At 40.9% G+C, this 24,116-nt stretch overlaps 3 protein-coding genes and 1 pseudogene across 5 annotated transcripts; 2 read left to right on the top strand and 2 right to left on the bottom strand.

Moving 5' to 3' along the window:
• The first annotated feature begins 1,196 nt into the window (after positions 1–1,196).
• On the top strand, positions 1,197–6,734 carry LOC103992837 (serine/threonine-protein kinase BSK1-like; annotated as a pseudogene).
• A 467-nt stretch (positions 6,735–7,201) lies between these two features.
• On the bottom strand, positions 7,202–10,464 carry LOC135584735 (uncharacterized). Of its 3 annotated transcripts, none has more exons than XM_065181009.1 (9): positions 10,340–10,464; positions 10,211–10,276; positions 10,024–10,129; positions 8,735–8,777; positions 8,528–8,600; positions 8,317–8,404; positions 7,746–7,802; positions 7,585–7,663; positions 7,202–7,457 (listed from the first exon to the last, which is right to left on the bottom strand). In XM_065181009.1, the coding sequence occupies exons 1-9, from the start codon at positions 10,408–10,410 to the stop codon at positions 7,444–7,446; spliced, it is 597 nt and encodes a 198-aa protein (XP_065037081.1). In that variant the 5' UTR covers positions 10,411–10,464; the 3' UTR covers positions 7,202–7,443. The 3 variants fall into 3 exon arrangements, with proteins under 3 accessions (XP_065037081.1, XP_065037082.1, XP_065037083.1); XM_065181010.1 differs by having other exon boundaries at positions 8,558–8,600; XM_065181011.1 differs by having other exon boundaries at positions 7,370–7,457; positions 7,585–7,628; positions 7,703–7,802.
• A 3,634-nt stretch (positions 10,465–14,098) lies between these two features.
• Positions 14,099–21,024, top strand: LOC103992609 (PH, RCC1 and FYVE domains-containing protein 1-like). The gene is made up of 9 exons (XM_009412428.3): positions 14,099–14,647; positions 15,339–15,425; positions 15,558–15,647; positions 15,746–15,832; positions 15,975–16,169; positions 16,350–18,407; positions 19,130–19,276; positions 19,796–20,142; positions 20,387–21,024. Exons 1-9 carry the CDS (start codon positions 14,597–14,599, stop codon positions 20,505–20,507), a joined length of 3,183 nt encoding a protein of 1,060 aa, XP_009410703.2. The 5' UTR covers positions 14,099–14,596; the 3' UTR covers positions 20,508–21,024.
• A 1,007-nt stretch (positions 21,025–22,031) lies between these two features.
• On the bottom strand, positions 22,032–23,618 carry LOC135672524 (uncharacterized). The gene has a single exon (XM_065181008.1). It carries the CDS (start codon positions 23,563–23,565, stop codon positions 22,207–22,209), a length of 1,359 nt encoding a protein of 452 aa, XP_065037080.1. The 5' UTR covers positions 23,566–23,618; the 3' UTR covers positions 22,032–22,206.
• Between the last annotated feature and the right edge of the window lie 498 nt (positions 23,619–24,116).

Raw genomic sequence — 24,116 nt, 5'->3', positions numbered from 1 at the left:
CTCCATGTGATTCTGTTGTCGGAAAGCTTGACCATAAGTTAAAAGAGTTTAGAACATACGCTCAGCATCTTAGTTTTAGGTGGAGATATGAGATGAGACTACCTACTCTCTATTTTTTTGAAGTTGGCTGCTTGTTCGATGACAGAATCTTAGTTTTAGGTGGAGATATGAGATGAGACTACCTACTCTTTTTTTGAAGTTGGCTACTTGTTCGTTGAGGCCCTCGTCGCCAGAGAGAGAGAGAGAGAAGTGGCCAACATTTGGCTCTGTTCTTCCTTCGGGTCAACAACTATGATCGGCTCGTAAAGCCACCTTTGATCAATCTATCTTGATCCATCAATCTAATTTAACTCACAATATATCAATTTAAATTGTTCGAGTTTATCTTGATCGATTTGACTCGTACTAATTATTGATGAATTTTTAATAAATTATATTAGAGTCCAGATTGGTAAACAAGAACGAAGAGTGCGAAACAAAACGAGAAAATCTAAAAGATTAAATAAAAAGAGTGATTGGAAAAATAAAACAAAAGGGATAGAAAGATTATGATATTGGAAAGAAAGAAGATACAGCTTTGTTGAAGAAATTTTATTAAAGAAGCTTTAGTTTGAATACATTAACGTGTCTCTTTCTTATTCATACAGGAAGAGAGAATTTTTCTCAACAGAACTAAAAATTTCTCTCAATAAAATAGAGAGATTTCGTCGTATAGTTAAGGATATCAATCTTGAATTTTCCTCAACAGAATAATTGGATGGATTGATCCCATCATTCTGTGCAAGATTGATAAAGCTAAAGTTGGACATCATCAGAGTGCCTTTCTCAGCTGGACTCTTCGTCTTCCCCGACATCGACTGCACGCATTCATTAATCACAACTTGCTTATGATAAAGCCTCGTATACGTAAGACTGCAGACCCGAAGGAGAGAGAACAGAAACTAGCATGATTCAGTGAGAGCAGCACCATCGACTGGAGCTTAAGGTTTTGTTGCATTAAGGATTTCAATTTGTGATGTTAGGAAGATTATGAGTTCATGTGTTGGTTTCCTACGAATCAACGTCTGTGTGATGACCAACATCGTTCGCCCGGAATTCAGAATCAAGCAATGTATCTTCGTAGACGTGCGGAAGAAGAAGAAGAAGAACAAATAATGAGCGGAAGCAACAGTCGTCTTCGGTACCCCTAATACAGTTTTCTTTCTTGTATTCAGTTAATGCTTACTCATTCGACGGAATGACGAGAGAGTTTATATATTATACAAGTTGTACAAAAGAGTGAGAGAGCAAACAACCACACTTAGAGAAGTAGATCAGTAGATCTTTATTCCCTTTATCACTCGAAAAGCTACCCACTTTTTTCCCATTCTCTTACAGTTTCCGTCGCCAAAGGAGAAGCTCTTTGAAGTCCTCGTCGTCGTCATTGGTGGTGATGGAGTGCGGCGACTCCTCCCTCCTGCCGGAGACCCAACTGGCGGAGAATAGGAGCCACCAGAACCACCACCACCAGCAGCGCCGCCGCACGTCCTTGTCGCTTCAGCCTGCGGCGACCGAGAGGTGCCGACCTTCTCCCAGTTCGCGCTCGCCGAGCTCAAGGCGGCCACCAATGGGTTCAACCCGCATAACGTCGTGTCGGAGAGCGGCGACAAGGCCCTCAATGTCTTTTACACGGGCTGGCTGCAGAACCGCCAGTGGATCGCCGTCAAGAAGTTCACCAGGACCGCCTCGCCCGATCCCAATCAGTTCTCTCAATTCTTCACTCTTCCCCCTTAATTTTTATTTATTTTGGGTTCCATCTTGCCTTGTTGTTTCTTGAACGGTCGATCGATTTGTTCATAGGAACAAGACAAATGTTTTACTGGGATTTGCAGGAGGAGGCTTGGGGAGTCGGGAAATTGAGGCACGGGCGGCTGGCGAATTTGATCGGCTACTGTTGCGATGGCGAGGAGAGGCTTCTTGTGGCCGAGTATATGCCCAATGATACCCTTGCCAAGCATCTCTTACACTATACGTACGCCCACTATGGTTTCTTCTCCCCCAAATCGAATTGTGAAGCTCTGCTAATTGTTATGCCTTTTGAACTGGTCATTGCTGTAACTCTCATTGGGGAACATTTCTTTTTGCTGGCAGCTCTAAAAGTCAAAAAGTTACCCTTTTGCATTCTTCTATGTAGAGTTGCAAAGTCATTATCTGGATTTGGACGCTGAGTTTGTCATATCATCCGCTTGTAGCTGAGATTTCATCGAGAACTTACCTTCATTTAAAGTAGGATAACTAGTGTCTAATTGTCAAGTATGAACTCCATGTGCATTATTAGGGAAAAATAAGGTTTGAGTGGTTTGTCAAAATTGGAGATACCAATTTCGATGATAGAGCGACAGATCTATATAAATTGGTCCCCACTATAATCCGGAAACAATGATGCCATAGCCTGGTGCTTTTAAGAAGCAGAAATGGCAAGAGTTTGATTTGAAATAAAATCAAAATCCAGTGCATTTGTTATTTTCTTTATAGCAAACAACAATTCGTTTATCACATAGATAAAGTCGACGAAAGAATTTTTTGATAAAACACAAATGAGCAGGCTTGTTGATGAAAGAGAAACCTGTATTTCTTCAACATCTTACATCTTATGTAATCAGTTTATATTTTAGGAATTGTTACAGCTCCTTGTTGTTTTGTTTTATGCTGGTATGTCTATTCTTATTTGTTTATCCTATGTTTTGCTGGACAGGGGAAAATCAAACTATTGAATGGGCAATGCGTCTGAGTTGCTTTCTATATTGCTGAAGCCTTGGAGTACTGCAGCAATGAGGGACGGCCACTATATCATGACCTAAATGCCTACAGAGTCATTTTTTATGAGGTGACATATTCATTTATTATAACTGAATTACTGATATTGTAGGTTGACTTCGTTGAATGAGGCATCAATTTTGATTCGTCTAAAAATGTAAAATGTTTCTGAGACAAGCATGTTTTCTTCTGAAATGTTGTTGTTTTGTTCTTCAGAACCTTTTTTTTTTTTCGCAAATTTGTACTCCAAGACCAAGATGATGATGCTGAGACAAGCATGTACTGTTCTAGTGAATTTCCTTGCAACTTCACTGCAGTTTTTTGATACTGTGTAGTTTCTTATTTTGCAAAGTTCAGAAACTAAGATGATATATGCTAGATGTTGTTATGAACTTGTCACCGACCTTATATTTGTTAAAGGGCAAACCATGGTGCCATGGCAAGGTTGCTCTTTTATGAAATGGGTGACAATAGTAGAGTCAACATGATGTGAAGCTTCTATCGCATGAGAGAGTCTCTATAGTGTGAAACAAAGCTTTCAAGAGCTGTTAGAGAGTGCATTTTTCATCTAATTTACTATCAATGAGAACCTGCCTACGGATCTCCCTGCTTTGAGCAAAGCATCAATTTGAGTTTGTTTCTGTCGGTTAATTGTTCTAGTACATGGTGTTCTATACATGTCGAGTGCAGATTACTAATGATTGATTTATACATGTGTAACCAAGTTAGCAAAGGTAATAAATTTGCAATCAGAACCGAGTCTTCAGCCAGATTGTATAATTTAAGGACTATGTTTGAAGGTAACAGATTTTTTCTTTTTCTTTTTCTTAGAAAGATAACATAACACAGTTATTCGTTAATGTTCATTAGATGCATGGACAAGTGGGTTTGAAAAACTTCTTAGATTTGCTCATTATGTTATTATTGCAGAAAGCTCTTAATTTGCTAATGTGCTGTGAATCTTGTACACATTCTTTATCTTCGTCATGATAATTTTGTGGTAAAAACTAAAAACAATGAAATCTTAATGTGTATGCATGACCTACAAGGCAGAACAGCAAATGTAAAAGGATAAAAACAGAAAAAGGAAAACTGTTTTAGACACCTTAAGTTATCTCATGAAACAGTATTTACTTTTTGATGTCTATTGCTTAATATGCAGAGATGTAACCAATATGCATTGCATATGAACATTTTCATATTTGAATCACTATTATGATAAGGCAGAAGGTGCATATCATAGATAAATGGCATTCATGGCTACTTGAGTTGAAGCTGTAGATTAGCTCCAAATTTGACTGATTAAGGCACAAATAATATCTTCTATAGTACTTGTTGTGTTCTTGATGAATATATGTCATATTTCAGACTCAACAAGGAATAATTTAGTGCAATTTCACTTGAAGAACAGATTGAAACTCTCCGCATATACTCAGGATGGGGATCCTCGGCTTTCATGTTTTGGTCTTATGAAGAACAGCAGGGATCGCAAAAGTTATAGCACAAACCTAGCATATACACTGCCAGAGTATTTGGGAAATGGTACTTGCTTATTTTTACTGAAGAGATTTACTAAGATCCTCCTGAACTAATTGTTGAAGTGTATAGGTTATCTGAAGTTAAATTCATGTATACAGTAGAGAAAGAGTCCACAAGACAAACTGAAACCTCATTCATTTCTGCAGGAAGAGCAACCCCAGAGACTGTGATGTTTAGCTTTGGTACTGTTGTTTTGGATCTTCTCAGTGGAAAATGCATTCCGCCAACTCATGTATGCTTTTCTTTCATTTTTTGCAGGGAGCGTTCGGGTAAGAGTGTAAGTCCCTTATGGTACATTAAAATGCAAAGATTTTTAGTTATACTCTTGCTGCATGTCTTATGCTTGTTGATAAAATATCCTCATCAGCTCTGTGAGCACGGTAAAATGTTGACATGCTGTAGATTCAAGTTATAAAATGTATAGTGCCCATAGAACTGTCAGATGTTAATATTTCAGTAATACATTGAGAAGCATATACTAGCATACAAGAAAAATATGCGAGAAGAGAGAGAGGATACTTATAAATCCATGTTGCTAATTTACTATATGCATTGATAGAACAGTTTTGTTCACATATAAGCATGCGATTATTTTTTATTTCTAATGAGAATAAGCTTCTTGCAGGCTCTTGACATGATAAGAGGTAAAACATCTTAGTCTTAATGGATTCACATTTGGAGGGAAATTTCTCAATTGAAAAGGCAACCACACTAGTTTACCTTGCTTCTCAGTGCTTACATTATGAACCAAGGGATCAACCCAACTCAAAGAAGCTGGTGGTGACACCTGGACCATTGCAAACCAAATTAGAGGTATGGTCTTCTTTCAGCTACTGTTCAAAGCTGCATACACAATTTAGTCCTCTTGCTGTCTATATAAATTATCCAGTTTGAATGAACATGGGCTGAAATCTGAATTCTATTACGAATTGGCATAATATTTTGGCAACTTAAATACACAGCAGTTTCGTTCTAACTATTGGCATCCAAAAGAAGACCGAAGGATGGTACAGTCCCCTCAAAAACTGAAGCCTATGTTCTTGTTTGCTCATCAGCATTTGCAGGTGACGGCCCATTTGATTTCTAGAGGCTTACCCGTAGATTACTTTAGAAGACATAGTTAACTCGAGTAAATTTGCAGTGACACTTTCAGTACAATGACCGAAGGCTTTTGATAATGGGTTGGGTCTCGATGGGATCAGGTTGACCCCAACAAGTTTAGGTTAAGATTGCCATCTCTAAGATGAAAATCATCCCTGAAACACTAAAAGGATTGATATTTTGATATTTAAATTTGGAGAATTGCAAACTTCTGTCTCATTTATCATGCCATAAGAGGGTTGAAACTAAAATTTTGCATTTGAAGTTTATTCTGGCATGGCCTAATGCTTTCTGATACACATAGGTGCCATCTTACATTATGTTGGGTATTGAGAAGCGTGAAGAAGCCCCTCCAGCTCCTCATCAACCTCTTTCACCTATGGGGGAAGCCTGCTCCAGAATGGACCTTATAGCCATCCATCAAATTTTAGTAATGACACACTACAGAGTTGATGAAGTAACTAATGAGGTATCTATACAATTTTGAAATATGACAGGTTTTGGATAGTTTGGACCAATTTTTTGTGCATAGTGAAGCCTGTTTTAGTTTATAATGCATTAAGCTTTTCTTCCCTGGTATCAGCTATCATTTCAGGAATGGACACAACAGATGAGGGATATGCAGGGAAGCGAGGTGATTTTGCTTTCTGTGATAAAGATTTTAAGACAGCAATCCAGTGTTACTCTCAGGTCCTCTTTTGCTATAGAATTAAAGATGAAACTTGAATTAATGCATCAAATAACTTCCACTCCTGCACTTGGATCGCAAAAGTGTGGCATGCATGTTGCCCATTGCAGACCGCACCGTATCACAAGGCCTTACTTCAGAATTCCAGACTGAATTCCTTATCTTGATCATGTTCTTGTTTATTTTCCCTTGTAGTTCATAGATGTGGGGGCGATGATCTCACCTACAAAATATGCAAGGCGAAGTCTGTGCCATCTCAAGTGTGATCAAGCCGATGTGGCTTTGCGGGACGCGATGCAGGCGCAATGTCTTTACCCTGATTGCGCTGGCCAAGCTGAACATGCAGAACGACTCCCTTGACGTGTTGCAGGAAGCAGCGGCACTGGAAGAGAAGAGGCAGAAGAGTGGCAGAGGTCCACGATGCAGCTCTTGTATGTTGTAGTAATTGTATCTTCTCACTATGTGAAATCTGTGATCTGTCCTGGCAAGATGTGTCGTATAGTGTTTTGATGGAATCAATCAATGCATTTGGTCTTGTGTGTGTATGGCCAATTATTTCCTGTAATTTTGTGGACAGATCGCTTTCCAATTCGAAGATCTCCCATCTGGCCTATTTCCATCGACCTTATCTTACTCTGTTGATATGGGAACTGCTGAGATGGCAGAAGGAAGATGCATAAGAATTGGAGAAGGTGATCGTTGACGTGGGAAAACAGACAAAAGTCCTCAACCACATCAATCTGTGAAATCGTCAATCCACATCGATCGATCTTCACCAAATAAAAAAAATATTTTTTATTAAGTAAAATATTACCAGTCAAAGGGTCCGACTATAGAATCTGACCCTTTTCACCTTCATCTGCACTTGTCGAATGAACCGTATCAGAAACCCCCACCCGATATTAACCCCTCAAAAGCACCCCCAACCAATCGAGCAACCAATTTAAGGTGGTAAGTTGAGCCCGGACCCTTCAATCGCCGATGTTTTCTCCATCGATCCTCCTCATTAACACCTTGAAAAATCTGAATTTTGAATCATAATTTAAATGGACCAATAGACCGAAATTTACATGCACATCAGAAAAAGGGCACATCTAACTTTCATTCCTTTCTGAATTCGATGCATAATGCTAATGTTTAAACATTGCAGACAAATCAAAAAAATTTCCATTACAAAATCTCACTAGACTCTAATAATCACTTGCACATCCCAGACTAACACCACTGGCTAACAACGCGGTTCTGTTTGTTCCTACAGGAAATTGCAAACTCTGCTGGAGGCAACAAGCGATTCTGTTCTCTCTGGAAGAAACTCTTCATCAAATTCTTGGAGCTGCACAGGTCATAAATATGGATTTAAGAGTTTATTGATTAAATAATTATTAGTGGTAAAAATACAAGAAGCTGCAGTCGACTAAAAACACAACGTCAATTAACTGAAGACATAAAATGACCCTCACCTCCACCGATTGTTGCTTCTGGTAGCCGCTCGATTGAGTACTTGTGTCGTGTGATGTACATGATAGGCACGCCAGGAATCTAAAAAAATGCATATTGTTTGTTATAAACCTTTGGTAGGTCACCGAGATACTGAACTGCAAATTCGCTGTAAAGCATATACCTTGCGTATCCTTCGCTTCAAGTCTCTATCGCACGTTGCAACAATATAACACTTGTGCTTTTCCAAAAAGAAAAGGAAACTTTCAACAAAAGAAACAAGATTGATACAGAACAATACAATACATAATTCAGATATCAACAACCAGTTGATACTCTACAAAAAACCAAAATATAGTGTAGTCATTCAAGATATTATTGTTTGAGATATTTTATATTATAACAACTTCATAACAATAGGATATCTCCATAGCTGTCTAGAATTTGAATTTAATATTTAATATATACTTTAATTTCACTATTACTGTAATATCAAGTGTCGCGACTGACGTTTTAGAACATTTATTCTTTGCCTCTCCTTAGTTGCAAAAAATACTTTACCTATTCACCAAGGAAAAAGAACTATAGCAAGTTCATACGTAAATGGGAAGTTCCAGAAGAATTTAGGTGAAAGATTGAAATTTAACACAGTATACCATATAACTTGCACAAGAAATTACATGAAACGAAGATAATCATACAGCAAATGTAAGAAAGCAAGTTACCATATCAAAGTGCAATATGTATTACAATACCTGAGTAACCCTGTCAACAATGCAGTCATCAGCATAAGTCCCTTTATGTGTGCAAGGTAGCCTTTCAAACCTAGGATCTTTTGCAATACTGTAGGAGAAACAGAAAAAAAATTGATCTTATATCTACTTGAATTATAGGTAAAAGTACATGGAAAATGAAGTTTTTAAGAAGTTAAATAGTGGTTCATAAAGCACTCATGAGAAAGATTACCGTAAAGCTACACGATATTTCTGTCCCAACTTTTCAAGCTCAGCCATCACGCAGTCAGTAATGCAAGGAGTGCCTACAACACAAACAAGGAAAAAAATAAAATAAAAATAAGAAAAGAAATCAAGCTGCTAAAATGAACCAGACAATCCTATGACTGACTAAAGAATAAAAAAAGGAAAAACCATTGTCATCCAAAAGCCAACTTACATTTTGCATAAAGGCAATCCATCATGCCCTTCTCCAAATCCAACTAAAACAATTGAAAAAGGAATCAGCCATGAGCAAGAATCAATAGAAAATAACATATTTTCCTACAGCAAAAACGTGTTTTACAAACTTGGGATGAAACTGAGACATCTATGATGAACTTCAACTACAAATTTTTGCAAGTATTAGATTGTTGACTGACTTGACGCCCTATTTTCTTCCATATGTCAATCATAGTTGAAATTGAATTGAACAATAATCTGCATTACTATATAAAAGGCTTTTGCTATAGACTTTGCCAATCATTATTTGTTTGGTTTAGAAAGGCCAGTGAGGAAGCAATGAGACTTGTCTTTTCAAAAGAAATTAACAGGTGCCAGTAGATTTTGATTAACCATCACCCTTCATAAGAAACAGAAACACTAAGACACTGTTTTCAAACTTCAGAGAAGGTTCTAAAAAATCCCTACACTGCAAAAGGATATGCATTATTAAATACAAAAAACACTTTGAGTCCCTATAATCTTTGCTAGATATGACCATATCTAATACAAAAACTACATGTCAAATGCTTATACTTCCAGAAAGATCATTAGGCTAATTTTCTTCTGTTAATTACTACAATCAAATTTCCATGAAAATTGGAATACCATACTTGTTATTTAGGAATACATAGTTGGCAGCATTAAAGACCAGCTACTAACAAAAACTGATAAGATGGAACAAATATGAAAGTCATCGAGAATGAAAACCTCCTAGCATTGGTAATCTTAAGGCTTACAAGACGAGATATATTTTGCCTTGTAACTATTGGGCTGATACAACACTGGAATAATTTCATTCATATCTACTTTCCTGGTTTCCACTAAAACCTGCCATGTCTGAACTAAAGGCCGCTCATTAGAATGTAAACCTAGCCGGTCGACACTAATCTCTAAACAAAAACCAGTTCAAAACTGTAAATTCAATTTTCTTATTTGATGGCTATAAGACAAGTAGCGATATCACCCATATGTCCATCAGGGGCTATGATTCGCAGACAGACACTAACTACCACCTACTGCAAAGGAACCGATCTAGGGGATTCCATACAATCTGAAGGTAACAACTGAGCCCTTAGCCTTGGTCGACTACGTTGCAAAACAAAGGATCCACAAATATTGGCCCATGATCAAGACATTTACCATTAAAAAAAACAATCTTTTGAGGCATAGAAAACCAAATTACTCACTTTTAGTTCAGATAAAACAATCAACATCCAAGGACGCAAACACTATAACGAGGGTCACCTTATTTTGTATGGAGAAGTTGATAAAATTGGTATCCACGATGACCATGTAAGGCGGACCAAGTGCGGTGTTGTATTTAAAGAACAGCGCCGAAGATACGCTCGGGCTATCAAAACATCAATCGAAAAATAAGCTAGACGGCAACTCAAGGACGAAAACGTAGAACATATGATGAAGAAATTCGTACACATTGCGGGGCAGATTCTCCTTCTCGAGATCCTTCTTCTTAGGGTTCAGAATCTCTTCCTTGTACCTGCAGGAAGTTTGGGTCACAGACTGGAGGAGAGGCCGAGAAGAGTGAAAAGGTTTCCCTTACTTCTTGAGGGTTTTCGAGCTGACGATCTTCTTCATGACCGCAAATTTGCGGGTTTTCTTCGCCCTCCCCATCGCCGCAGCACCCCACCGTTGGAACCACCGAGCAACACAGGGGAGTTTGGGGTAATACGCTTCCCACGGGAACGACGATCCTTAAGAAGGCGGTGAGCCGGTTCATATGAACCGGACCGGGTTGCTTAGAATAGGGCCTCGTTATGGTTTCAAACCGGACCGAAAGCCCAATTGAGGCCCAAATAGGTGGGAAGAAGAGCTTGCATCTCATTCAGCAACACGAGCTGCAGAGTTTGACGGTGCAGCCCGGCATGAAACTGTGACTCGTTGACGTAATCTATCATTGTAGCACAAGTCCTACGGAATTCATATGACAATGTACTTGTTATGCCTGTGAAACTTGGTCTTCAACATAGATTGCGATGTAAGAAAAGTTCCGATTTTGATGTTTTTGATTGACATTTCAGTTTAAACAGCACTTTTTTTTATGGGAATAGTATAAAGCTTGAGGCCGAATCTGTTCCGAGACACGGTGGCCACTCAGGTAAAATGGTCCCAGTTCGGCGTCCAGAAGGCTTGTGATTGTGACTGTCTCCGAAGCAGCAGCTGCTGCAGCTCGAGCAGCCTTCCCCGGTCTTCTCTTCGCTGTGTCATCCTCTCCGAGGCCTTCAAATCTATGACACGCTCGGTCAGTGGCAGGTAGACATGTATAGGCCATCATCGATGCCGCTGTCGGGGGTTGCATCGACTATCTTGATGGTAATGATGGCGATAATGATGCGGCATGGGCTTAACTCCGGCCGACGCTGCTCCGCCTCAGGCGCTGCTGCGCACGGGACAGGCGTGGGTCTACACCACGCCCCGGCCAACCGCTGCGCCGGCAGCCGAGCGTGGCCGCTCGTGGGCGTGGCAGTGGGACAGGAGACAAATGCATGGCTTTTGTCATCATGTTGCCTCTCATTTCGCTTTACGTGTACAGAGAAATGAAGTAGGGAGACGAGAACAGTGAGCAAGGCCTTCCTGCAGAGATCAACGTGAGGCAATGACACCGCAAAAACGTCCAAGGAAAGAGATCATCCAGAAATAACGAGCTATGATATAAACAATCCAGCAATTCCATGAACATACCAACAAGCAATAATAACGCGAAAGAGAACACACGCACGACACTCTCACACCGGCGCTGGGGTGAGCGCGACGGCAAACTCTCCAAAAGCTTTAAAAGAAGGAGATTGTCATGTAATCCTTTTCTCCATCTGGGCGTGGAGCTTTCAGTCCTGTACAATCATGAAAGCCTATATGCCTAATTGACTTTTCGAGTCGAATGGACTGGCTTGTCTGCCTGAAGAGACCACTTTATGACAGATACAAGTACTCCAAGGATGAGCTCCCAACCCTAGAAAGCAGCATAGCCTACCGGGATAGGGAACACTTTGGGAGAAAGGCTAGTTGTCATTTGTATCATTGTTATGTAGTGTTCCGAGAGAATCACCTTTCATCAGTAGAACAAAAGAAAAGAAAACTGAGAAGAGCAGGCGAAGGAACAACCACATCTCTCGCTTGTAATCTTACCAACTTCATTCACTGAGATGCCTAACTAGAGATGAACATCTTCTCTATTATCGTTATGAAGTCTTTATTTCTATGTTCTATAATAGATCAAGACCATTAGATTATGAATAAAATATCTTCATCCTAACTAAGTCTAACCAAAAAAAAAATGATGCTTAATATTATAGAATGCTGCATCATTCCGAATGCGTTATGATGAAGAGCACTAAAAATATTTTACTTTGGTTGTTTTCAGTGGTACAGTACTTTTGTTTCGAGAAAATATTTCGTGATCACCCATCGATTCCAATCATAATCACACAAAGTTGGTAGCCATAGTCCCCTTTAGAGGATCGAGCACCAGAAATAAAAGGAGGGATTAGATCCTCATTAGCTCACATGGTTGACGGCAAGTTCATTTGTCATCTAGCTTCTCACAGCTCTCTAGAGAATCTTAAGAACAGCTTGATTGGGTTAAACAAGACGATATACGTACGAAGACGAGCGAGATGGCCTTGGAATCGTGATGTGACCTGTGCGTGTAGTTCTTTAGTAGTGTTCGGTGAGGTGAATTATTGATCCTCATCCATCACACGGATGATTGATGATGGAACGCGTTTTGTATTCTTATGGCTCCTCTGATATCTTAGTATCTAACCATCTACTCCCTCGTAAAATATTGATCATAATGTTTTTATTCGTCGCCATCACATCATATCTCGTTAATTTGTTATCATCCATATAAACTATGCTTCGTTCCGATTGAACCTTTATTTGTTATCATCGTGTTTTCGATGCTCGTTGACTCCCAAATTATTATTAAGTATTGCAACACCCTAAATGTTGATAATGATTATCTTTAAATCGTGAAAAAGGTGAAAATGATGTCGGAATGTTAATCATAACTTTATGTGATTTTTTTTATAATTGGATACGATATATAATAAAACTAACTGAATTCTGATCATAGATATTGATCAAATAGAAAAAAAAAAAATAAATAAATAAATATATATTATAATATTTTTTTAAAAAAATATTATTTACGAGAGAAACTCTTAAATAACTTATCAAAAGTATTTGATTTAATGTTATCATAAGTAATAAGAAATAGAAAAAGAGTCTAATTAACAGATGGTATCAAAAGGTTACTCGTGATTACAGCTCTAAGCTATTCCCGTCTCGCGACTGTATGTGATGAACGATCTCCATCGCGCTCTTCCTCGTTGGTTGCATGCTCTATAGAAGACGCCTGCCTCGTTTCTTTTGACCACATTGGCAGTCCCAAGAAATGACCTAAACACAAGAAACCAGACACGGATCACCTGGGAGGACTGCTGATATCATGGGGTTGCGTGAAACTTGATGCATAAAGCACGAGCCCGGTCGTCCTTCACAGAATCCCATGGCGAGGCACCAACCGTTCCATCTCACCACCGACCGGCCGCTCTGCATTAACTGTCGGCGGCCAATCAAAATTATGTACGATGAAATTTGGGCAAATCCCTATACATCACAGGTGTAGTAAACCAATCAACCTTCGTTTTGATCTGTAATCGCACTAATTCGTTTCTCTGCGTGCTCTGTGTAGTCTCGTTTTAGTTGTCAGTACGTATGTGCTCACTCACGTGACGGGCATCACGTGCGGCATCAAACTCGTTCGTCTCCGCTGACGCAAACAGCAGCGTCCGCTCGCTGTCTTCCTCGCTGGGACGCTTCAAACCCCGTGTCTTAATGGCGGAGCGAAGCGTCATGGTTGACAGAGAACATTTGGAATCAGGCATCACCGTTTAGTCGACAGATAACTGTACCCAACCCAGAAGTTGGATGTTGGAAATCCATTAATGTGAATGTATTTTAGATCCATTCAGAAATAATTAGACACTTGTAATTAAAGTTTCTTTGGCGTCATATCCAAAAGCTTATCGTTTTGGATTTCAGGTCCGGATCCGAATAAAACCCGATTCGATTCAGTTCTTTTCCTCCGGGTAGCTCATGATGTCGATCGACGGCATCACATGGCGCGGCGACCGAGTTGGTTGGGTGTGGCGAATGCGGACAGCGGCAGCCATCGATGCACACGTGCTTCCCTTCCCCACCGCCGCTTTTCTTCGTTTGCTCGCTGCTTCTCAGCCTCGGATTAAGACTAATTAATGCTGGCTGTGCCATACGCTCGAATTTAAAATGCTGCGTACCTTCGCTCCGCCATCGGTGGTGCGCTAAAGCCGAGGAGAACAGTATACTGGTGAAAGCCGTAGCAGCCCATGAGGAGGAGGGGGGTGGCTGGTGTCATGGCAAGCCTGGATGCATGTCCGAGATGATCCTTGTCTTGGAGAAGAACGAAAGAGAGGCAGAGGCAGAGGCAGAGGCAGGGAAGAAAAAGCAGCAAAAAAAAAAAAAAAAGTGAGCACAGCTCAGGATCCTCTCCGTCACTTTCTTTGTAGGAAAGAAAGGATTCTGTAGTCGGTAGTTTACTGAGGCCAGGATCAGTTGTTGCTCCTCCTCTGTCACCCGAGCTTCTTCCTTTAAGTACACCACTGTTTCCTTTCCTGGGGAAGGCCACAGTCCTTGAGACTCTCTCTCTCTGTTGCTCTCCTGCTTTTTCTTTGGCTTCTGTTGCGTGATGTCCTCCTCTCTTCTTTCTTCCTCTTTATTCGTTCGATGAGCACCCTTGCAGAGCGTCGAGCGGAGTGAAATGGCTGAAAATTTCGAAAGAAGAACCCCCTCGGTCAGAGAAGTTGAACAGGTTTCTTGCTCTCTCTTTCTCTCTCTCTCTGTAGTAGCCATCTTCATTCTCTGGCAAGAAGCTGGATGTGGATTATACATTTGAAATGACATGAATGCTTTCTTTTTCGTCGATTATGGAACTCTAGTTTGATGTAATTTTCCCTCCGTCCTTCCCTCACACACACACACACACACACACAAAAACACACAAGGGAAAAGAGGAGAGAGTTCGTGGAGATTTAATTTGGTGTGGATTTGCAGAACTCTTGAAGAGGGCATAAAAAGTTTTACTACACGTAATGAAACATCATCTTCTTTGTGTTTCCCTCTGAGTGTGATCCAAATGAGCTACCTATCATCTTTTTTAGTTTTTAAGCAGTCCTTTTCATATCTTAAATGAATGGAACTTATGTTATCCATGTACTTGTGTATCCTCTTGTGATGGTCTGTCATTTATCTGTTGTTGTGATGTATGTATACACAAATTTCATTGTTTCCAAAATAAATTTCCTTCTTTTTCTGAAGCTTTTCAGACAACTAATTTCAACAAAATAATTAATTTTTTGGTCACCTAGGAATTCGGTTTGAAGCCTGAACACTGCAATCTCCTAATTCTTAGACCCTTCTGATGCATGTCTTTACTATTTCTTCTTGCGTTTAGATGCGCAAATTTGTGAAATGAGCTTTTTCCCCCTCGTTTTCTTGCAAAGGCCATTACAGCTTTGAAGAAGGGTGCACATCTTCTGAAATGTGGAAGGAGAGGGAAGCCCAAATTCTGCCCTTTCAGGGTATCAACGGTATGTGTTTCAGGGCTGAACATTTGTATTTCTTTCCCAACTTTCTTCTTATTGATGCTCTGTTACGCGTCGGAAAGCATTGCGTCGAGTAATGTTTCTGCAACTCATCTGTTTGAGCTATTTGGTTTGCAGGATGAGAAAATCTTAATCTGGTACTCGGGGGAGAAGGAAAAACACTTGAACTTGGATGCCGTTTCCAAAGTCATCTCCGGCCAGCAGACTGTATGTATTATTGAATCAACAGTTTGATTGGTGGTCGTCATTGGTCCACTAATCGTAGTAGCTATTCCTGAATTAATTTGAACCAAACAATTATGCAGGTAAATTTCCTGCGTCAGAATCAGGCAGATAAAAAGAATCAGTCGTTTTCACTTGTATATGAAAATGGTCAACGTTCGCTTGACTTGGTACTCACCCTTACTTGGTTCATTCAGTAAAGTTGTCTCTTAGTGAATAATGAAGTTGCCACCTCTTTGTGAACTGATCCTCTTATGCTCTTCCACTTTGAACTGCTTTTCTGACTTGCTTGTGTGATATGTTTTGGCTTAGATATGCAAAGACAAAGAACAAGCTGAATCTTGGCGTCTGGGTTTGACGGCCTTGGTATCAACTTCTCATCAACCAAGAATTTTGGCTAACATAAGAAGTAGCAGATGGGCACACACTTGCGCCAACAGCCCTGTTGGCTACGTTGCAACGAATCATAAACTGGGGCTTCTCCAGGGTTCAGCTAAATTAGCAAAGGTTGAAAACTAGAGTCCTTATGAATTCCATCTGCTTCTGCCTTGAACAAGCAATCTCTTGAGCTAACCTTTTCATTGGATTTCTCTTCAAAGACGACCAGTAAAATCTCTATGAGTTACTTTATTTGGTCTCATTTATATTTTAATTGACAAACCACCATGTGTAATTTTTCTCTTGAAGGTGCGCAGTTTATACGGTACTCCTGCTCGAGCTCTGCTAGATAAGCATTTATCAGATAGAATGATGAACACATCTGATGAATTTTACTCTCCAAGACAAAGAACCTTATCGGATATACAATCTTATTTGGACAAAATACTACCTCGCCTGCCCCATGTGGTCTCTTATGGTGAGAAGGAAAAGAAAGACTCTAATTTGAGTAAAGGACAGAGAATGTTTCCAATTTCTAAGCTCAGCTCATCCGAACATGAATCTCCTAAGATATATGTCAATGATGGTTTAAAGGATGCCTTCATGTGGGGAAAAGGAGTAGGAGGTGTTGATTTTTCACTTCCCAAGCTATTGGATTCAACTAGAGCGCTCGATGTGAGGAGCGTGTCCTGTGGGGAGAAGCATGCTGCTTTAGTTACTAAACAGGGTGAAGTCTTCTGTTGGGGCTTGGAAAATGGTGGAAGATTGGGTCATAAGGTCAATATGGATGCACCTTATCCTAAACTTGTCGAGTCTCTTACTTGTATCTCTGTACAAAGAGTTGCTTGTGGGGCACAGTGCACCTTTGCTATTGCAAATTCTGGTGAAGTTTATGTCTGGGGTGACAGCAACCATGGCCTTGATCTTTCCGGTGATGGCCACCAAACCCAGTGGTTTCCCCATAGAATATCTGGTCCTTTAGACGGTGTATTTATATCGAGGATCGCATGCGGTGAATGGCACACAGCAATAGTGTCTTCTTCTGGGCAGTTATTCACCTGTGGGGATGGAACATTTGGTGTTCTTGGTCATGGGGATGTACAAAGTATCTCTCAGCCAAAAGAAGTCGAGTCCTTGAAAGGGCTTAGAGTAAAATCAGTTGCGTGTGGACCATGGCATACTGCTGCTGTTGTTGAAATCGTAGTTGGTCATGTCAAAAGCAATTCTCCAGGTGGTAAGCTATTCACTTGGGGTGACAACGATAAAGGGAGGCTTGGTCATGTAGATAAGGACAGGAAGCTTGCACCAACTTGCGTTGCTTCACTCGTGGATTGTGATTTTGTTCAAGTGTCCTGCGGAACTACGTTAACTGCTGCACTTACAGTTACTGGTATAGTTTTTACTATGGGAAGTTCAGCAAATGGGCAGTTAGGAAATCCTCATGCGGAGGATGTTTCGATAGCTAGAGTTGAAGGGTTGCTTAAAAGTGAGTTTGTCAAGGAGATATCTGCAGGTTCTTTTCATGTGGCAGTGTTGACGACAAAGGGAAAAGTGTATACTTGGGGGAGGGGTGGAAATGGACAACTTGGATTAGGTGATAATAAAGACAGAAGCTCCCCAACTCTGGTGGAGTCCTTGGAAGATAGACATGTCGAAAGTGTAGCCTGCGGTTCCAACTTCACAATTGTCACTTGTTTGCATAAATTTATCTCAAGCAAGGACCAGTTAATCTGCACAGGTTGCAGAATGGTTTTTGGCTTTGCTAGGAAGAAGCATAATTGCTACAATTGTGGTTTTATGTTTTGCCATCCCTGTAGCAGCAACAAGGTCATGAATGCAGCTCTGGCACCAAATAAATGCAAGAAGTATCGTGTTTGCAATACGTGCTTCACTCAGCTGCAAAAAATTTCAGATCCTAGAATAAACATGGAAATCTCAACTCCTAGACCATTACTGCTAACAACTGAGGGATATTCTGATCTAAGGTTAAAGAGGGAACATTCATTCATCACTGAAGGAAAAACATTTTATCGTAAATTATCAGCTGTTGAGGAAACTAAACTAGCAGAAGCAGATGCAGAATCTGTGCGTGAAGAAAAGCAGAATCAACATTCAGGTTCACCAGTCATAGCAAATCAAAGGTGGGGACACGTGCCATGCCCCCCACAGTTCATTGAACATGGTAGAGAGAACTCCTTGAAAGTGGTTCCTATTTCAGGACAAGAGTTTTCTGATCCTTTTCATGTTCATGCACGGAATTCTCCACCGGAGAGGAAATTTAAACTATCCAAAGCTAGCAGCTTGAGAAAAGATCTAGACAATGTGGATAAGATAGTGAGAGAAGAACTACTGCGACTTCAAACTGAGGTACATTTTCCTATTTTAGAAGTTATAACTGCAGATCTTCTGTGAAAGAGAACCATACAATCTATCTTAATGTCACATCACGTTTGGGTTTGATATAATTGAAACTAAGCTTTCTTCTTAGCTGGATAATATTGTCTTTTCATTTATTCATTGGGAATTTTAGTCAGCGGTTCTTTTGTTTCAGTCCTTACATGTTTCTGACATTCTCTTTTCCTTTTCTGTCGAATGACTGGCTACATGTGGAACAATAAAAACAATATTTAAAAGAATTACTAAGGATGATATTTTTATAAGCATAATCGAACTCCCTGAAATGGCTAATTGTGCATTCATGCTTGATGAGAGCTGTAATATCTAAAATCCAGTTTCTAGTGCTATAATAACGGGCAGCATTAGTTTTCGAATATTTCACACCTTTTGCCATTAAACAGAAATAGGTTATAAAGGACATCAATTCTGGCAACAAAGAAAATTTATTACGTTAACATATATTTGTGTTCATATTGATGATGTTATTACTTCAGGAAATGGAAATTTAGTTTTTACTTCATTTGCAGCCTATCTTCAGTCCCCTACCAAAATATTTTGAGATTGCTTTTGTACATTTTGCATTTGGTTATTTATATATTAGCTGCATTTTTAATTTATTTGTAAGGACTGCGTATCACCTTTCCCTTGAGGAAAGAATGATCGTGCTTACCTTGTAATTTTCTTTGTATTAGGCTAAATCCCTGACTCAAAAATGCCAAAGTAAAAGTCGGAAACTCCAACAGTGTAAACGTAAAATTGAGGAAACCTGGTTGCTGGCAAAGGATGAAGCTGAAAAGTGCAAAGCTGCAAATGCTGTAATAAAGATTCTAACCGCTCAGGTATGGGTACAACCACAATTTGTTACTAGGTCTTTTTGCTTACTACAAACATGTTTCTTTAGTCTGTCATCTTCGGTAGAAGGTTAGAGTGGTTAACACCGAAATGTGCATTTATGCTTCCTGAAAGTAGACCAATATAACCTAGTGTCTCATGCAAACACAGTACTCATCCTGTATTAACTTTCAGATCCATCTCATACCTGTTTTAGAATTCTACAGAAACACACCTCTTATCTGCAAATACAGTCAGTCCATTACAAGGGCTACAGCCTGTTTTAAATTCACAAAAAATGGACAGCAAATCATCTTGTATAGTTATGCTTGAATGAGACTGAGCTACTGTAAACTGTCTTGAGAAATTGATTTAGTAGATCTTTGTATTTATGTGATTGAGCAGCTTGTAAGTAGTGAATCATGATTAGTCCAAAAGAAAGTGATCCACTGTGACTTTTACAATGCCCATTTAGTTCTATTTCTTTTTATCCGAAGAATATCTGAAATGAGTTTACTTTGGATCAGATAAATGCTTTGACAGAGAAGCTTTCAACAAGGAGGCAAGTAAGTAATATTGGATCCACTGTTGATGCCAACAGCACATGTTGCCCTGCCCAGACGAAGTTTTTGAGGCCTGAAGGTGAAAAGTCAGTCTTTGCATTCCATCACCAGTGTCCAGATGTACATACAAGCATCAAGGACCAGACTTCCACAAGCTCATACTGTGATGCAACCGTAGCTGCAACAGATGCAAAAAACTGTCGAACCAAGGAATCAAAGGATGAACGGGTGGAGCAAGTTGAAGTTGGTGTATATGTTACCTTCATTACTTTGCCAAGTGGCCAGAAGGGCCTCAATCGCGTAAGGTTTAGGTAAGTCCTTTTCCCGAAGTCTTCTTATCATGTATGCTTATAGTTACATACACAACACACATAATTTATGTAATATATGTCTAAATCTGTACTTCCACACAGATGTTGTATCTAAGGTTTCTGCATACCTTTTACAGTATACATGTTATTCTTCACATATTACACGTTATATAAGTTGCAGATTTTTGGTGAGCTATAGTTTGTTTGGAGCAAATAATGAGCCATCTTGTTGTCTTGTTTACAGCCGGAAACATTTTAGTGAGAAGGAAGCTGAGATATGGTGGGAGGAGAATCAGAGGAGAGTATATTCAAAATACAACATCAAAAGTTTTGTGACACCATCTACTGGTAAAATAGACCATTAAATTATATGAAGTCCAGATGTGGCTGGAGGGGAACCAAAGAAAAGCAAATTTGAAGTACAAGATTGTGTAGATAGTTACAGCATCAACAAACAAAATGGATCCAGTTCTGCAGCATCTGCATGTCATGACATAAACATTCTTGATAGTTATGCAGATGGCTTCAAGAACAGAGTGGCAGCTGAAAGAAAGTAAAAGCTTTGAAGGATGAAATGTCAGGATTTCCTATATTGGGAGGTTGAAAATTCTTCGGAACATAAAAAAAAGAAGATTTGACATGCTTTCCTGTGGGAAACAGCCTTGCTTATCAGAAGATTTGGAGCAGTCAGATAATGTCTTTTTTGTTTATGCATCTATGGATGTCAAAATTAGAGACGACGAACAGTCTCCTAAATTGTAAAAATAGCTTCAAATTAGGTTATATGTCAAAGTCCTTCCTCTTGAACATTGGAGATATTTTTTGTGTGGCCACAGGCACATGGAAATTGTAATTGAAATGCAGATTACTTGAAAATATTGTTGTGATGTATCAGTGGATTAGTCTATTATGAACTGTTTCATGAAGACAAAGATTGAGCCAGTTTCAGTTGGTTCTCTACACATCCTTCATCAACTCGGCTTGCTTTGAATCAGGGTTGAACTAACTATACTAAAGAGTATATTTAAAGGCATGACAAGGATCCAAAGCTATGACAAGAAAGACAACTTGGGAATCAGATTCATGTTCTTATGCGGTAAGAATTCTTTTTTGCTCTGTAGATTGCTGTCAGGATCCGACTAAAAGGTATTGCCAGATTAGATCAGACCAATAACAGGTGAAGGTTTATTAAGAACATGAGCCAAAAACGATCTAGTAATTGCCGCAAATCACTATTCTTTTCTCTCTGTGATTACTTGTACGATAAAAGTGGAATCTTGAGACGTTTGATGATGGAGATTTAGACTTAAGACACGACTGAAGGATTCTACTGTATCCGTGCGGCACCTCCTCAGGATTCCACAGGAAGATGAACGCTAACCAGTATGCCAAACGCCAGTTGCAGGCGGTCAAGTCTTTCTGGGTACTCTTCGGTGTCGTTTCCAAGCATTGAGAATTGACATGCTACGACTCTCTTAATTATCGTGTATCCATCGATGACTGACACAAGAACCTTCCCAAAGTCTATCTCTTGCATGCAGGTTCTTATGGCACTGAGCTCTTGATCGAACCTGATGATTACAAGTATTGACTCTCACTATATGCTATGTTTATGTTATACATGTGTGTATATATATCGTAGACCTGACTTTGCTGGCGTAGACTCCACCAAGTCTACGCCGTATGTGTGTAAGCGTGTTGACTGAAAGATGTCTTATCTTCAGGAAAGAAAAGTTATGGATCTGACTTTGCAAGTCTTCCATCTCTTGTCTAAATTTTGCCATTGTTGACCTGAAACAGGGAATCATGATATGCACTATGTTCAGATAACACCTCATTTTCACTGTATTTTCATTTTTGATTCAGAATCCTTAATTTTCTTTCAAGCCATCCAACAGAGTCTTATTAGAAAGATGAAACAAGTGCAACAAAGATAGCTCCAGAATGAATTGCCAGAGAAGAGAACAGAACAGAACATAAAGCCTCACATTTATGGCAAAATCTAGAAAAAGGTCCTTTCAAGAACATCAAGAACACACAAACACACACACAAATTCGACCATACTATAGCTCAAACGTCACCTCCATGTTCACTTCGTAAGACTCATCGGATCCCCCAAAGGAATCCTCCGGCACCGAACTTGATTCATCGTAACCTCCATCTTGAGTCATCATCCAATCTGATCCATCGTCGCAGCCATCTTGATTCCAGTGATAACCGGAGCTGCTACCACCGACGTCGCCGTCTTCTTCACCAGTTGTGTCGGGTATGTCGCCTTCGTCGTTATGATGTTCAACGCTTTCAGTGCCTTCACCGTTGTGATGTTCTTCGCTTTTGGTGCCTTCGCCGTTCTGCTGTTCTCTGCTTCCAGTACCTTCACCGTTTTGCTGTTCCACGCTATTGTTAGATCCCTGAGTCGCCTGGTTCATCTGTGGCGGCTGCGTCCACAGTGGCCGCGGTGGCTGCAGTAGTCCTGGTGGCAGCAGTGGCCGCAGTGGCTGCAGTAGTCCCGGCAGCAGTGGCCGCAGTGGCTGCAGTAGTCCCGGAGGCAACAGTGACAGCGGTGGAGCCAGTTGCTGTGGCGCAAATGGCCGCTGAAAACCCTGTTGCTGCGATGTCGGTAGCCGCGGGCCCTGTTGCTGCGACGTACGTGGCCTTCGCGCTGCCTGTTGCTGTGGCGTAGATGGTCTCGGCGAGGCCTGCTGCCGTGGCGCAGATGGCCTCGGCGAAGCCTGCTGCTGCCGTGGCGTAGGTGTTCGCGCAGGAGCCTGTTGCTGTGGTTTTGGTGTTCGCGCTGGAGCCTGTTGCTGTGTCGTCGGAGTTCGCGCCAGAGGCTGCAGAGTCCCACCCGTCGAACACCCGATATGGGCATCGAATTCGCAGGCCGCGCAGCGGTAGAGCCAGTGGTTCAAGCCCGCGTCGCCACAGATATCACACGAGAACCCCTTGTCCTCGTAAGGAGGAGAGAAGATGAGGTTGAGAGGGTGAGGGTGCGCGCGATGGTTGATGGTGAGCGGCTTGGCGGCGCACTGACAGTGCAACCGGAAGCCACAGGGATCGCAGTAAAACGTGAAGCCGCTGCTGCTGCGGCCGCACGCGTCGCAGTTGGAAGGGCCGTCTTTGGAAGGGGGCGTGGCGAAGAGGTTGACGGAGTGCGGATGCGCGGGATGGCGGATGCGCCGCGGCATCTTGGCGCAGGAGACGTCCAAGACGTAGTTGCATGCCTTGCAAGAGTAGACACATCCGGCGGCCGGAGAGGCGCAACCAGCGCAGATCGTCGGGGTCAGCGCCTGCTCCAGAGACGTGAGCTCGAGAGGATGGGGATGGCAGAAATGGCTGATCCTTGGATCGTCGCCCGAAGGGTGGGGATGAGTCGAATGGTTGGTCCTTGGAGCATTGCCGGCGTTGCCCAGCCTCCCCATCGTCTCCTCTGCCTTCTGTGGAGACCTTGTTCTTTGGTATCCATCATATGAGGGAATGGGATCCAGATGAAGTCAACCATGGGAACTGGTTTGACAAAGATGTACAACTCAATCTGCTACGTGGGCGCACGCTGATTTCCGTAATTTCCGGAACTGCGGCTGCGGCTTGGATCGGCAGACGTTGACTTTCTTCGTTGAAGGTGGTGCACGTCGATGGTTGCTTTCCCTTTCCTTCTACGTTCATTGTTGCGTATGCAAGGATAAATAACTAGTAAAATAACCATGGTTTAGCGTATCGAGTAGAAAATGATCGGTATATTATATATCTCAGAGGCTCTTCAGCTTAATTTGAATGAGGAAGAGAATCCGAACCATCAATCGAAGGTCACAAGACGAGAAAAATGCGATGTCTAAGCGGAGGCTAAATCGTTCATGCATCAGCCTATCGACAGCCACCTAACTTTGACTTGGCAGAGTCGTTTACTGTCGGACGCAGCTCTGTACCCCATCTAAAATCTTGTCTTGAGATTCTGTTTCCATCCATATAAGAC

The sequence above is a fragment of the Musa acuminata genome, chromosome BXJ1-4 (genome assembly GCF_036884655.1).
Source record: "Musa acuminata AAA Group cultivar baxijiao chromosome BXJ1-4, Cavendish_Baxijiao_AAA, whole genome shotgun sequence".
NCBI lineage: Eukaryota > Viridiplantae > Streptophyta > Magnoliopsida > Zingiberales > Musaceae > Musa > Musa acuminata.
The sequence above is the reverse complement of the archived record's forward strand: the minus strand, read 5'-3'. Positions and strand labels throughout refer to the sequence as shown.